The sequence below is a fragment of the Sporobolomyces salmoneus genome (assembly GCF_050403485.1).
Source record: "Sporobolomyces salmoneus JCM6883 DNA, S_salmoneus_JCM6883_v1_ctg2, whole genome shotgun sequence".
NCBI lineage: Eukaryota > Fungi > Basidiomycota > Microbotryomycetes > Sporidiobolales > Sporidiobolaceae > Sporobolomyces > Sporobolomyces salmoneus.
The window spans coordinates 259,550-274,573 of NW_027481161.1; the positions used below are offsets into that span (position 1 = coordinate 259,550).

Sequence of the window (15,024 nt, forward strand, 5' to 3'; positions counted from 1 at the left end):
ACGTGTGCTGTCTGGAAGTCTTAAGGCCGTTGTATCGAGAGTACGGGCAAGAATCGAGAGAGACTGTTCCGTTTTGAAAATCGACTCCAATCTTCGTATCGCTAAGCTCTCCTTGTGCCGTGTTCGTTCTCTGCAACGTGAAGAGCTCAACTGCACGAGCGTGACGTTCCCTGCGAGATACCGTGCCAAACGCGGCCCAATGGAAATTTTGCGGAATCACCAGAAAATTCAGTGCGAAGTTCGGCGCTGCCGCATGCTTTTTAGAGCACTTCGCTCTTTCACCTCTTACCGACTTCTACCAAACCCCTACACGCTCACAAGATACATGTCTAGCACTGCAGCCGCGCCCGAAGGCGTCAAACGAGCTCTCTCTCCTTCGACAATAAATTCAACCAACTCTGTCGCCTCGCCCGACACGAAACGAGTCAAGCTCTCGAGCGCCGAGGAAGGTAGCAAGCCAACTGCAGAAACTACAACAGCACCAGCTACGCTCACAGCGAAACAGAACCGAAAAATCGCTGGAAGATCAAACAACGGCGGAGGAGGAAGGAAGTCTAAAGTGAAAGCGCCTAAACCTGGAGGAGTGGAAGAAGCGGGTGCATTCGATGTCATCGAACTACTCGGCGCAGAACGAGTTGCAGAGTTGGAGAGACTCGAACGGGAAGAAGGGAAAGATTGGAGGAAAGCGGCAGAGGAGGAATGGGGGAATGGACCGAATGGGAAAGATCTAGAGATCAAGATCGTAGGGATCAACTCTCACGGTGAGGAGCGAATCGTTTCAGTCATCGCGAAAAATGAAAACTGAATCTTTTTCTCTTCAGGCGATGGTCTCGGAGTTCTGACGCCCACTGGTTCAGACAAACCGACTCGACTCATCAGCGTCCCCTTTACTCTCCCCGGAGAGCTCGTCAAGGTTCACGTCCATCGTCACGAACCGGAATATTTCATGTCTCATGGAGATTTGCTCGAAATTATCGAACGCAGTGCTAAAAGAGACGCACCTGCTCCCGAAGAATTGCCAAGCTATGCGGCAATGAATGACAAGGCGAAAGAAGAGTTGAAAAAAGTGAGGGAGAAGTTTGGGAACCGAGTACAATGCCGGTATTTCGGAACTTGTTCAGGTTGTCAAGTGGGTTCACTCGCTTCCACCGTAAGCGATCGACTGGCTGACGTGGTAGCTCGACAGTATCAACCCCTTGCCTACGAAGAACAACTCGAGTTGAAACGCAACGTCGTCCGAAGAGCGTTCGCAAACTTTTCGAAACTCGACCCTTCGCTCGTTCCCGAAATCGGACCTACTCTATCTTCGCCTCTCGAATACGGTTATCGAACGAAGCTTACTCCTCACTTCCAGACTCCTCCTTCTTCGACGAATCAGCAGAACAAAAAGAATAGGCGGAAAGAAAAGGGGAAAGCTACGACGGAGGAAGTCCAAGAGGAGGCACCGAAGAAGGAATGGGAAGTCACGATTGGGTTCGAACAGAAAGGAAGGAAAAGGATCGTCGATATCGAGGAATGCGTGATTGCTACGAAAGTCATCAACGATCACCTTGTTGGGGAGCGAGAAAGAGTCAAGACGTGAGCTGCTCTTCCGTCGACCAAGTGCGAAAGCTGACCCTCGAGCGATCGCACAGCAACATCTCCTCGTACAAAAGAGGTGCAACTCTTCTCCTTCGAGATTCTTTACCTCCTCGCTCAGCCGACGTTACCTCGAAACCGATTGAGTACTCCCCGTCGACTGAGGGACACGTCTGTATCACGGATCATCACGCAACGGTGCGAGAACAAGTCGGCACGAACGAATTCGAACAACAAGCCGGTTCATTCTTCCAAAACAACAATTCTATCCTCCCTTCCCTCCTCGACTATATCAAGCAAGCCATAGGCGTCAAACCTTCCGGTTCCGACCCGACGAAGAACAAGACGTATCTCGTAGATGCGTATTGCGGATCGGGACTGTTTGCGATTTCATTGGCGGATCAATTCGATGAGATTGAGGGAGTCGAGATCGATAAGGCTAGTATCAAATGGGCGAAGAAGAACGCTGATTACAACAAGGGTGAAGGAAGAGGAGAAATCGGATTCAGAGATGGAAAAGCTGAAGCGATCTTTGGCGTGAGACTCTCTTCTCTTCAGCTTCACATTGTTATCTCAAGCTGACCTCTGAGGAGAGGTTTGCAGGACATTTCTTTCCCTCCTGATCAAACGACAGTCTTGATCGACCCTCCCCGAAAAGGTTGCGACGAACTCTTCCTTCAACAACTCCTCAAGCTTTCCCCGGCGACGATCATCTACGTCTCATGCAACCCGAATACTCAAGCTCGCGATATCGGCTACATGGTCAGGGAAAGTGCGAAGAAGGTTCAGGAGGAAGGAACGGGCAAGAAAGGGTATTGGATCGAGAGCGCTAGGGCGGCGGATTTGTTCGCTCAGACGCATCATGCGGAAGGTGTAGCGATCTTGAGGAGGGAACTATAGATTGTTGATCACTCTATGTTGTGGCATGTCATGAGCTATTCAAAACATCACTCTTGAAATGCTGTTTGCGAATTGGCAGAAAAGCAAAACTCGGAGTGAACTCAGTGTTCTCGACCGTTCCCTCGCTTACTTACCTGGCACTTGCTCGCTTGCTTGCCAATCGACTGCGTCAAAACAGGGAGATGCAGTGCGGAACGGATGCCTTCGCTAGGCCAAATTGAAGCGAAATTGCTATCTTCTCCGGAAGAATTTTGTTGTCGCCATATCAGCCGATGATAGGCACTCATGAACCTAGCAGCTTATCTCTCGAGTCTCTACGAGCTGATCGAGGCGAAGCGATCTCGACTTGTATTTTCCCAATCCTCTGTCTTCGCTCATACACACATCTCCGACTTCGACCACCATGTCAGGCATGACCAGACGAGTGCGCAAACCTACAGCACGAGCGCTCGATGCCGCCCAGTCTCGCCTCCTCGAACAAGCGAATCGCAATCTTCCTCACAACAGCGCTCCATCTCCCAACTCGGCCGCCGTCAAGCGCAAAGGACGGGCAGTCAACGCGAAAGGACAAACTGCCGTTGCTCAAGATCAAGCGAGGGCTTCTGCACAAGCGACGGAGGAGGAAGAATCGGAGGAATTCGATCAGCAAGATCGGGAAGAAGAAGATCAAGATCAACCGGATTTGACCCTGTATTGCGTCTGTTTGGGGTACGATACGGGGGAACAACCTATGATCCAGTGCGAACATTGCACGAACTGGTGAGTTGGCAGAATGACACTCGTTTCATGTTGAAAGCTGACTGAGTATCCTTTCCACTTCGCACAGGTTTCACTTTGACTGTATCGGAATCACGGAGGAGATTGCAGCTCAGATTGAAGGATACGCTTGCGAAATGTGTCAACAGATGGGAGTAGGAACGACTCGAAGTGAGTTCTCCTTTTCCTTCTTTCTCATCTCCCTCCCGCACTCTCTCTCAGTGAGTGCGAACAACACGCAACACGAGGAACAATATCGAGGAACAAGGAAGATGGGCTGGAGCTGGCGGAGAACGAGGGCTTAGCCCACAAAAACCTAGCTCCCTCTTCGCTCACCCAAACTCGTCTATCGCTCGCGCTCGCACTCGCACTCTCGCTCGTCCCTTGCTCGATTGCAATGAAGCCTCTTCGCTGCTTCCACCGTAACTTCGCTGTATCGTCGCTGTAGAACGATGATTTCCTTTGCCTTCTTACTGTTCCCGCCTAATCCTCTCCCGTCGTTGATCGTACGGAACTTGACCCCAGACAAGGGAGAATAAGTGACGATGCGACTCGATGACGAGAGATGGATATGGCAGAAGGCGTGAGGGTAGATGCATACACGGAGCAGCGACGAATAGAGCGCGAGCGATAGACGACCGGCCGAGGGACGAGGGAGCCGACGATGGGTAGAGAGGTGGACAAGGCGTGATATTGAGACAAACAGGCTATCTTATCACCAATCAAGCCGCAAATACTGACCTTAGCCTTTCTTTCTCCCCCTCTCCGCTCCACTTCTCTTCCGAACCTCTCCACCTCTGCTTATAGTGCTCTCCACCGCTTCGGTCGCACCACCGATAGCTTCGACCTCGAAGACCGACGACCCTATCTCGCGTTCTCATCCCGAAGATCAAGACGCCGACGAAGACGTTTCATTCTCGGACGATGAAGAATCCGGAATCGACGACGAAAACGACGAGGATCCGATGGGACACGACGAAGATGATGATTATGGAGCCGATGGCTCAGCAAGGAAGAGAAGACGAGGGAAACAAGTCCAAGCGAGAGCTGGGAGAGCAGCGAGAAGGAGAAAGCTCGAGCCCGATCTCGAAGGTGGTAGCGACGGGTCATACGACGAGGACGAGGACGAAGGTGAAGAAGGCAAGGGAAAGGGAAAAGTGAGCACCCGTTACAACGCTGCTCGCTCGTCAGTCAGAGTGTCGAACTGACTTTTCGCGATTGCAGAAAAAAACCTCGACGAATCGACGCACTCCGAACACTCCAGCACGACCTCGAGCCCACTCTCCTCTCAGACTCATCGAAGGTGCCGAAGTATCGCAAGCTACGGGAACTCGAGCCGCCGTCGTCAAACAATTCACGGCCACCTTCTCCTCGATTTACTCTGCTTCGTCCAATTCCGACATCGAAGACGTCCCACAACGCGCGAAATCTTTCGCCGAGGCAGTCGAACAAGAACTCCTCAATGGGTACTACGAGATCGACGATAAAGGATTCCGAGCCCCACGAGCGAAATACACTTCGAAATTCCGATCTCTTCAATTCAACCTCAAGACGAATGCCGTCTTCCGTTCTCGAATCGCTCACGACGAGTTTGACGCTGCTGGTATCGTCAATATCTCCGCGGAGGACCTTCAAACTCCCGAATTGAAAGCGATGGCGGAAAGCGTCCGAGCAGCGAGTTTGAAGAATTCAGTCAAAGAAGCTTTGGTTGCACCTACGGCGAAGAGGACGCACAAGGGAGAAGAAGAGATGGAGAACAACTCGGCGAGGTTGGAGGCAGAGGAGGAAGCCGCAATGAAGGAAATCGAAAGGAAGAAAGCGGTCGAGGAAAAACGGGGGGAACGTTCTGGATCGGTTTCTCAAGCTGAATCACCCTTTCCCGACGAATCGAGATCAGGAGGAGGAGGAGCGTTCGCTGGTTCACCATCTCCCGCGACTCCCGATCCTCAAGGCGATACTTCATCGGATCCTTTCTCTCGACCTCGTCATCGTCCGTCTCTCACCGGTTCTTCCTCCCACAACTTCGAAGGAGACGTTCCAGAGTCTACCCGATCACCAAGCGTCAAGCAAGGTTCGCTGTCTTCCCGAACTGCTTCCCCTTTCGCATCAACAGCGAAACGAGATGGCTCTCCAGCCGTTGTCAAGAACGAAGAAGGAGAAGGTGTGATGTCTCCACCGCCTCAACCGAGACAACGTAACAGTTCGAGCACGATCGACATGAGTGCGATTTGGGGAAAAGCGAAAGCCGCATCGCCATCCGTCGAGCCGAAAGGAGAGGGCGAAGGAGAAGGAGGAGACGACACGAAGATGGAAGACGAAACAGGAGAATCAGACTTGTTCAGCTTCCAACCTTCGAAAGACGAAGACGACGACGATTTCGAGAAAAACTTGTTCCGCTCAAACTCTCAGTCTCCCGTCAAAAAACAACCTAAACCTCCTGCCCCTGCTCCTCCTCGACTCCCGGCAATCTCGGAACTCCCTCCAGTATGGGCAGGCGATCTCATCGTCACGGAAGAAGGAGGATTCCCTTCGTTTGGCGTTCAAATCGGAGGAAGACCCGTCGGAACCGATTCGAAAACTTGGTCGAAGTTGTTACCTCAAGGTTTAACGACGGCTGGACGAATCTCGACTCATCAAGCCTCGAAATACCTCGTCGATTGTACGTTCGCGCCGACTCGGGAATTGATCATCCTCGCCCTCTTACCGGACACGACTGGTCCTTCGGATCTGTTCCCTCACAAGCCTACCGGTGATCGTTGTCTCGCGAAGCATTCCCACATCTTCAACTACTACCTCCAGAAAGATCGAATTGGAGTCATTCAAGGTCCGAAAGAACTCTCTCAACTCGTCAAAGATATCTACATCATTCCCCTTCCGAAAGAACATCCTCTCCCTGAGTACGTCGAATTGTTGGACGAGCACCTGATCCCTGAAGCTGGAGAACGAGATCAGAACCTCCTGCTTTGCGTCCTCGTCCTCCAAAAAGGAGTTCTCCCTACCGTTCGTTCGAAACCTCTCGAACCTTCTCCAGTTTCAACTCCTCCGCCTCCTCCCGCTTCCTCTCAACCAGCCGCCGTTCCCGCTACGTCTTCCGTCGACCCTTCATCTATCCAATCCCTTCTCTCCGGTGTCGATCCCACGACACTTCAATCCCTTCTCTCAAACCCCGAAGCTCTCTCAGCTTTGACGACTTCGCAATCTCAAGCGATCCTAAACACCGCAAACTCTCAACGATCTCTCCCTTTGTCCGTTCCTACCGGTCCTCGTTCGTCCTCTAGCTCGGGAGGAGGAGGAGGAGGAGGAGGTCCACCGATTCATCCTAGTCGATTAGCTCAATTACCTCTCGGAGGATCGGCAAATGCGTTCTCGGGATACGTTCCTCGACCACCGACAGGGCCAGCAAGGACGGAATCGTCGGGAGGTGGACCGCATACGGGGTTGGGCGGGTTTAATTCGCAAGGGCAACATTTCGAACACAATTTGACGGGGCAAGGAGAGTACGGTCAGGGGATGGGAGATGGTGGATGGGGAAACAGCGCGCATCGAGGTGGAGGAGGTGGATACAGAGGTGGACGAGGAGCAGGTTACGGAACACCGAGAGGAGGCGGATACGGACGAGGAAGGGGAAGAGGAGGTTATTAATCGATCGATAGTTGTTTCTCTGTTCTGTTCTCATTCTGTGCTGTATTCTAAGTTCTCTCTTTCTACTTAGTCGATACCCTATAACCTGTGCTTGCTACTCCCTTCCCAGTTGTCTGTCTGGAATCTTCAGTTTTCGTCGAGTACTCGGATATGATATTCACAGTTCCAGTCTAAGCTCAATCACGTCTCTTCTTCTTGCCCATGACCATTCCGACCTCCCAAGCCGCCTCTACATCCTCCCCATCTTTCCAGCCCTTCTCCTTCAAGTCCCGTATCAGTCCTTCAACGATGTCAGGTTGTGATCCGTTTTCTTCCCGATACTTGTGCAAACTACTCCAGGTTCTCAAATACCCTTCCAATCCTTTCACAGTCCACTGCTTCGTCAGCAGTAGAGAACCAGTTGAGATTATGATCCCTGCGTCTCGTTCAGCGGGACGTAATTCAGGAGTCTGCGAGGGGTTTGAGAGGTAGAAAGCCCGTTTCAGGGAGTCCCGATCGAATGCATCACAGATCGATTGCGTTCGTGTCCGGTCTGGTGGTATTTGAGACGAGAAATTCGAAGAGACGGGAAGAGGAAAAGGGATCAGGAGATTCTCGACAATTGAACGTCCGGGTTGTTCCCAGTACGGGCCCATCCAACAGCTAGTCAGCAAATGCGTTATGATCGACAGAGGAAAGTAAGGAGCTGTACCGAGTAGTTGACCGGAATAGGGAGGAATCAGAGCGGAGAGCTCGGGGCGTTGCGGGAAGAAAATCTCGCCGTAACCCTGTCGGGTGAGCTCGGTTGCAGAGAATGAGTACTCTCCTGACTCTGCGTCGTGTATGAACGAAGCTGGACTGACCCAGAAGACGAAGGAACCGCCCGGTTTGAGAACTCTCGCAAGAGATTCGTAACTCGGCTGTGGATCAAACCAGTGCGCAGCTTGACCTATACTCGCACTCCATACATCATCAGTGTTTATTATAGGACGTCTCTCGACGGGAGAAGAGCTTACCAGCCACGACGAGGTCTACACTCTCGTCCTCGATTCCTCGCAATTCATCGACTTTTCCTCTCTCGAACGTGAACGTCCCTCGTTTATTCTCCCCCGCTTCTTCCTTCTGCGCCTGGATACTCTTCGCAGCATCGATCATCGTCGAAGATGGATCGACCCCGATGATTTTATCGAAATGAGCTGGGGGAGAAGCGAATTCGAATGTCGACAATCCTGGGCCGCAGCCGACGTCGACAAGTGTTCGTGGACCGGTAGAGGTAGATTCAAGGGATGCATAGTCCAGTACGTGATCGTAGAGCGCTCGTGGATAGTGTCTGGAGAGGCGGAGAGAGACAGTTGAATGAGGTTCACTAACTGCTGGAGAGGAAGAGAGAAGGCCGGACTGACGGTCTCGATGCGGCATATCTTGTAGCATTGAATGTAGATCTACTAAACGTCGACATCTATTGCTCGGAACAGATCGGAAGTTGAGAGAACGAGGAGAATTCGCAAGTTTGATCTCTTTCTTCCCTTCCTGCACCATGTTACGCTCTATTCGACCCGTACAAGCTCGCAGTTGGATCCGACTACAATCTACTACCGCTACTAGATCCGCCGCGGTCCTCCCAACTTCTAGTTCGTCTCGTTCGAATCCTCCACCTCCGGTTAACTCGGCTTCCTCTCCCTCTCCCTCGCTCAAGCCACAGCCCTTCATTCCCCGACTCTCCAACAAGAAGCTTCAACTCGAATCCCTCTCGACAACACCTCACGACCCGACCCGTTCAACCACTCTCCATTTCCTCGATCCGGGGTCTTCTCCTCTCTCCCTCTCCCTCCCGAACCTCTGGCTGCGTGATTCCTCTATCCATCCATCCCACGTTCATCCCTCATCGAATCAGAAATTGTTCCGAACGACGGATATCCCGATCAACGGGAAATTGATCGGATATGGAGTTCACGAATTACCGGGAAAGGGAGATTGTCTCGTTACGGAATGGTCTACTCGTCTCTCTACACCAGGGATGGATCCGAAGAGTGTCAAATTGAGTGTGGTACCGCTGAGTGTACTCGAGGGACTGATTAGAGGCGGTGAAAGTGAGGGAAAAGTGTTGGGAAATTTACCGGAATCGAGAACCTGGGACAAAAAGCAATTGGAACAGACGCTGGTCGAGATGGATTATCAGGAATATATGAAGGATGATAAGGCACTCTTCAGGATGTTGGACGGTCTCGTAAAGGACGGAATCGTTTTCCTCAAGAACGTTCCGACGACGGAGAAAGCGGGACATGCGACAGAGCTCAAGCGATTAGTGGAGAGGATCGGAAGTTTGAGAAAGACGTGGTACGGGGATTTATGGGATGTTAAAGCTGAACAAGGATCGAAGAATATCGCTTATACGAATCTCGATCTAGGACTTCACATGGATCTCACGTACGCTCTCTTGTCCATTGACCTCTCTAGCTGTCCTGACACTGTGTGTTGTGCAGACATTTCGACCATCCACCACGCTATCAATTCCTCCATTCACTCCTGAACTCTTCCGTCCTCGGCGGAGAGTCATACTTCGTCGATTCCTACGCACTCGCCCAACACCTCCTCTCGACCTCTCCCTCTCACTTCTCCACGCTCTGTACCGAGCCCGTTCACTTTGAATACCGTAACGGACCACACTGGACCCGATTCTCTCGACCTACATTCGAGCTCGTTCCCGGTTCTCATCAAACCCTCAAAGCCGTCAATTACTCGCCTCCGTTCCAAGGGAACTTCCTTCTTGAACGTCTAAGGAGAGATGAGAAGGGCAAGGAGGTGGCGAGTGACGATACGGAGAGGTTATTGGAGTTACATGAAGCGCTAGGAGAATTTGCGAAGTTATGTGATGATAAGGAGGGGAAATGGAGGTATACCCGTCAACTACAACCGGGCGAATGTGTCATCTTCGATAATCGACGAGTTCTACATGCGAGGACTGCATTCGAGTTTACGGAGAATGGAGGAGAGGAAGGGAAGGGAGAAGAGGAGAAGGGGAGATGGTTGAAAGGGGCTTATATGGACGGAGATGAGGTTTGGAGTAGGTGGAGAGTCGAACGGGAGAAGCAGAGTCAGACACCGTCGAAAGGAAGAACTTTATTCGTTTGATCTCAATGAAAGTCCGTTTGTTGTTACTAGGATCTCGTTTTTGTTGTGGAATTACCTGCCCATTCTTACCTCACTGTTCTTATCAGCAGCCAAGAATCAGAAGAGAGGATTCGTCTGGAGAGAGGGAATAAGCTAATCCTTGTATATTGTTCAATTGGTTTGCGAATGCGATCTAAGACAGAAACGAGCTTACTTAAAGAGTTCAATTATTGATATACATATGCGCAAGGCAGAAAAGGTTATCGAGAAGAGTACGCGTGTGGTAAGAAAGACGAAAGAGAGAATGCGGGAGAGAGAGAGTGCGAAGAGATTAGAGACCATCATTGTAAAGTTTTCGACAAAGTGCGACCGTCATATCTTCTAGACTGAATTTGTCTTGTTTCTTCGCGTTAGCCTTGCTTCTTGATTCCTCCTGTGCGTGCGACGAAGACGAGGAAGAGCTAGCGCCGGGAGCACCGTAAAGTAACCTCGTCGCGGGATTCGCGAGAACGCTGTCGGCGACGGTTGAAGCCGCTGATTGAGCTGAAGTCGTGGCCGTACTCGCGATTGAAGAAGCGACGTCCCCGGCTTTGTGAGCGATTTGTCCAGCGACCGATTCGGATCCGGGGAGTTGAGAAACGATCCAGTCGGCCGCTGAGGCGAGTCCTTTCGCATCGGCGTTGTCGACCTTTCGAGGTTGTTCAGGTGAGAAAGAGGGTCGTAGGGACGCTACTTCGGCTCCTCCTCCTCCTCCTCCTCCTGAGAACGATGAAGAGACGGTACCGGTTTCGAGAACTTTCTCTTTCGCCTCCTTCCCGTTCTTCTTGCTCGATCCGGTAAGTTTTCCGATCAAAGCGTAAACGTCTTGCCATTGCCACCCTCTATCGTCCTTTCCTGATTTCTTCGAAGGTGTCGAGGGTGGTGACTCGTATTTCGCATCTTCGATTCCTCCATGAACTCGTTCCGCCTTTTCACCTTGAACCGGTTCCTTCGTTCTCCTGAACTCACTCCTCGTGATTTCCTCGACGGCATGTTTACTCGCTTCGGCACTGATCAACCCACTCGATCCCCTCATTTCCCAATGATCCGCTCCATCGAACGTTCCCAAGAATTCTCCCCATCTCGCACTATCGACATTGACTAATCCGTCGTTCCCTCTCCATTCCTTTGGGGCGGCTCGTCCTTGAGCGATTCGAGTACGTTCAGCACCATCGAGGACGACTTTCGGGAGCCACAGTGGGTGCCAGATCGGAATCTTGTCGGTTCGTCCCGCGATCGAATAGTATTTCACGTCGGGAAGATTCGGCGTCGTTGGGTTGAACACGTCGCGAAGGAATGCTGGAGTGAGATTCGCGTACGCGGGAGAGTCGAGCAAGTTGAGGAGGTAAGAAGTAACGGTTGTCGAGAGGTTGAAAGGCAGACCTGGGAATTTCGTCACTTCGGAGAATTTCTCGCCTCGTTGTGCGGCTTCTTTCGCTTTCAAGGCGGCTTTCTTCGCCGCTTCTACTTGTTCTCGAGAGAGGATCGGGGATTTGAGCGTGAGGGGTAGAGGCATCGAACTGTCGAAAGGATCTTCGAGAGAGGAAGAATTCGTGACGGAGAAATTCGAGGAAGCTTCGGAAGATTCGAGGTCGGTACCGATACCGATGTTGGCTCGACACCAGGCCATGAACTCGGAACCTCGATGAGGAGTACAGATTGTCGTGAGGGATCGAGGGTGGTAGAGTGTAGGTTTGATTTGCGAAATAAGGTAACGAGCGTCGAGTCCTCCCTGAGAAAGAAACAGTCAGCTATTATGCCTCTTATGCGCAAGAAGCTGTGTTGATATCACCATGGAATGGGCAACGAAATTGATGTCCCGGTTGAGGAGAGACGGAGTATCCTCGAGGGATTTGTGCAGCACCTGTGCCCTATTCTTGACCGAACCGGTGCTAACCACTCCAAACAATCTCGTGAATACCAGAACTACTCGTGGGTTCAAGAAATGACTTACCCGGGAACTGCAGTAACGTAAACTTCTGCACCGATTTTACCTCTGAGGATTTTCAGCATATCTCCCCAATAATGCAGTCGAAAGAACCCCGGGCCTCGGACATCGAATCCGTACAGACCTATTGATGTTGGATTTGATCAGTTCCAGGCTCGGGAGAGGGGAAGAATCCGAGAGTTTCTTCTCACCGTGGCATAGCACGATTGGATGCCGAGGCTTGAGAATCGGATCGTAAAGGGTCGGATGCCGAATAAGTTCGTTGATTTCTCCGTAGGGTGATGGCGGTCGAGGTGGTAATGCAGAAGGACGAGGAGGTTCGGAAGATGTCGAAGTTTCTTTCTTCGCTTCTGATTCCGTTTTCGCTACTGTACTTGTCCCTCTCTGCGTCACTGATTCTACTGTTGAAGAGGTTGAACTTGTTGAATTAAGGGCATTTGAAACGAGGTCGTGGTAAGCGAGTGCCGGTTTCGGTTGCGAAGAGGAAGTCGAGAATTGCCGAGGTTGTTGGCTTGGATGAAGACGGGTGGAAGTAGCAGGGGCATGTGTTCTAGTTCGTGATAGTCGCAGGCGAGAAGAAGCTGTTGCTGAGGAGCGAGGAGGGGCGGAACGTGTTGTTGGGGACGATTCCGAGTTGAGTGAACGAGAGCCCTCTGGAGATTGCAACTTGTTCCGAGGAGACTTGTGAGGTGTAGAACTGTTTGCAGAGGATCCGGAAGCGGTAGGACTAGCTGAGCGAGTCGATAGAGGGTATTGCTGATTGTTGATCTCTTCCGAGCCTGTTCGAGCTTCCCTCCTCCTCTTGAGACTGTTCCTCCTCCGTGTAGACTCTCCATACACCTCGCTATCACTTTGTAGCTGACATTCGATCCAAGTATCGGAGACGTTCGAGTTCTTGACGAGTTGAGTTGTTGAAGCGAGTGGAATTGGGGATGCGAGCGCGCAGAGTCGCCGCATCCCGGGTAGGGTAGTCGATGTTGCCATCGGACGATATCGTATCGAGAGTAAGTAAGCGTGGTGAAGGAGAGAGGTTGACAGTCGAAAACTTGAAAGTCACGAGTTTCATTTGTTGACGTCGGTGCCCAACGTTCTTTCCTTTCCTCGTTTTCGTTTCTTGACTGGAAAAGGTCAATCGACTCTCACTACAGTAGTCACCTGACTTGCTTCCTTATTCCCTCTCTCCTCCCGCCCCTTTCGTCTGCCTTCTCTCACCGGACCGTGCTTCGTTCTCCCTCGCTTCGTGGCTTGCTCCCGTCGCTCTCATCGACGCGGTCCTTGCACGATTGGATTCAGTCTCATCCGCTCGGCTCGCTTCGGAAGTTCCGCCTTTTGAGGCTCGTGCTGGCTACCTCTTTCTCTTCTCTCCCTTGTCTCGCTCCCGCCGCCGCCCTCCCGCACACTGTGCACACTCGCAATCATGCTGATCCATTCGATAGCAGCCCTGTACCTCCTCCAGACACTGTCGCACTCGGCCAGCGCTCAGACAACAACTTCCGCTCCATTGTCCCTCTCCACGACCCTCTCTCAATCGGTCGTCTCAAGTGCTACAGCTTCGACAACGTCGACTTCGATCGGTCCAGCTCCAACTGCGAACAGTACTGTTGGAGAATCGCAGGATCTGTTCTTGTGGCCACCACAAGGGGGATTGAGACAATGTGAAAGGGTCACTTTTGCGTGAGCACCCGTTTTACCATGAGTCAGCTAGATGAATTACACTGACTAGTATCAACCGTGCTCAGATTTACGAAACCAGCGGTGCCTCTCACAGTGAGTCGTTTCCCTCTCCGCTTGTCCCTTCTCTCCTGGCTCGAGTGAGTACGGGCAGTTCTACGAGCCCAGTTACTGACTGTGCATCTCTCTATACAGTGTGGGATGTACGTGACGAGTAAGCACCGTCTAAGCCTCTCGCTTCCTCCAGATAAAGGTCAACTAACTTTTGCGTTTCCTCAGACACCTCAACGTACATCGAGCAAGTGATTCTCGCACCTACATACAACACCCTCGTATCGGGTACTTTCTCCTGGCTCGTCGACATGCCAGTTGGGCTGAGCGTCAACGTCCAAGTTTGTGCGTTTCGAGCTCAGACAGTTTCCGCGAAAAGAGTCTGACTGACCGCCGCCGTGATCAGTCGTCACCTTGAATGGTCAGATACAGCAGTACACTCTTCCCAGTATGACAGTCATTGAAGGGAGCGACAACAGCTGTTTCGGAAGGAATATCGGTTCGTTCGAATTTACTCGCTTGCAGTTCCGTCTTCTGCTCTCGAGGCTGAACTCCTTGTCGGTCCATTGGTTCAGGTCAAAACACACAGAGTATAATATCTCACGCCTCGAGCTTGAATGGGTCCTATGTCTATACGGCGTCAGTCGATAAGCTTTCTTTCCTCTGGCGAAATCAGTTCAAAACTGATTTGTAAGCTTTTGAGCCGACAGACCTTCGGCTTCGTCGACTGGCAAACCTTCCAGCGGAGGAGGAAACAAGATCAACGGCGGTGGTATGTGTTTCCTACCAATTGGCGCAGACCATCCAAAACTGATACCGTAGAATCGAAAACGAATCAAGCTATCGCTGGAATCGTTATCGGTGCTCTCGCGGGTCTCGTCCTGCTTATCGTCCTCTTCTTCTACCTCCGTCGTCGACAACACCAACGAACTCACCCCGAACAATCGACGTTTGGAAACCCTCCTCACCCCGACTCGCAGTTTCACCAGAACATACCTCCCGCTTCTCAAGCTCAGAATTACGCTTATAGCGTCATGAGCGGTGGGAGTGGAGCAGGGCAGTATCCGTACAAGAGGTCGCATCCTCCTGGAACGATTGCTGAACCGGCGAGTCCTTCATAATCTCGTTCCTTTGTCGAGCTATCGAGCTAACTCTGAGTTCGGGCGAGACAGATGTCGACGACTCCCCCTCCTCAAGGGGTCGCCCCTGGATCACCTAGGCAGAGTGAGATGGGAATGAGAGGCGAGGGAACTCGAGGTCTCGCAGATCCTGACTCGTTCATGAGTCGATCGAACAGCGGGAAAGCTCTCTGATCGGGCGAGCGTATGTCGAAAGCTCGTCGATGTGTG

General features: G+C 51.7%; 6 protein-coding genes across 6 annotated transcripts; 4 read left to right on the top strand and 2 right to left on the bottom strand.

Moving 5' to 3' along the window:
- Window positions 1-325: 325 nt before the first annotated feature.
- TRM2 (tRNA (uracil(54)-C(5))-methyltransferase) lies at window positions 326-2,478 on the top strand (the record flags this gene model as incomplete). The annotated part of the gene is made up of 5 exons (XM_076628586.1): window positions 326-761; window positions 822-1,129; window positions 1,187-1,578; window positions 1,635-2,115; window positions 2,182-2,478. 5 exons carry the CDS (start codon window positions 326-328, stop codon window positions 2,476-2,478), a joined length of 1,914 nt encoding a protein of 637 aa, XP_076491322.1.
- Window positions 2,479-2,881: 403 nt separating this feature from the next.
- Window positions 2,882-6,876, top strand: JCM6883_003616 (uncharacterized protein; the record flags this gene model as incomplete). The annotated part of the gene is made up of 4 exons (XM_076628587.1): window positions 2,882-3,237; window positions 3,305-3,405; window positions 4,042-4,391; window positions 4,459-6,876. 4 exons carry the CDS (start codon window positions 2,882-2,884, stop codon window positions 6,874-6,876), a joined length of 3,225 nt encoding a protein of 1,074 aa, XP_076491323.1.
- A 176-nt stretch (window positions 6,877-7,052) lies between these two features.
- On the bottom strand, window positions 7,053-8,314 carry JCM6883_003617 (class I SAM-dependent methyltransferase; the record flags this gene model as incomplete). Its single annotated transcript, XM_076628588.1, has 4 exons — window positions 7,053-7,643; window positions 7,719-7,804; window positions 7,872-8,185; window positions 8,259-8,314. The coding sequence occupies 4 exons, from the start codon at window positions 8,312-8,314 to the stop codon at window positions 7,053-7,055; spliced, it is 1,047 nt and encodes a 348-aa protein (XP_076491324.1).
- A 78-nt stretch (window positions 8,315-8,392) lies between these two features.
- JCM6883_003618 (uncharacterized protein) lies at window positions 8,393-9,987 on the top strand (the record flags this gene model as incomplete). Its single annotated transcript, XM_076628589.1, has 2 exons — window positions 8,393-9,282; window positions 9,339-9,987. The coding sequence occupies 2 exons, from the start codon at window positions 8,393-8,395 to the stop codon at window positions 9,985-9,987; spliced, it is 1,539 nt and encodes a 512-aa protein (XP_076491325.1).
- Window positions 9,988-10,297: 310 nt separating this feature from the next.
- Window positions 10,298-12,937, bottom strand: JCM6883_003619 (uncharacterized protein; the record flags this gene model as incomplete). The annotated part of the gene is made up of 4 exons (XM_076628590.1): window positions 10,298-11,737; window positions 11,798-11,897; window positions 11,960-12,077; window positions 12,145-12,937. The coding sequence occupies 4 exons, from the start codon at window positions 12,935-12,937 to the stop codon at window positions 10,298-10,300; spliced, it is 2,451 nt and encodes an 816-aa protein (XP_076491326.1).
- A 433-nt stretch (window positions 12,938-13,370) lies between these two features.
- On the top strand, window positions 13,371-14,988 carry JCM6883_003620 (EGFR-like transmembrane domain-containing protein; the record flags this gene model as incomplete). Its single annotated transcript, XM_076628591.1, has 9 exons — window positions 13,371-13,627; window positions 13,693-13,720; window positions 13,820-13,838; window positions 13,904-14,020; window positions 14,082-14,174; window positions 14,251-14,314; window positions 14,386-14,447; window positions 14,516-14,781; window positions 14,848-14,988. 9 exons carry the CDS (start codon window positions 13,371-13,373, stop codon window positions 14,986-14,988), a joined length of 1,047 nt encoding a protein of 348 aa, XP_076491327.1.
- Between the last annotated feature and the right edge of the window lie 36 nt (window positions 14,989-15,024).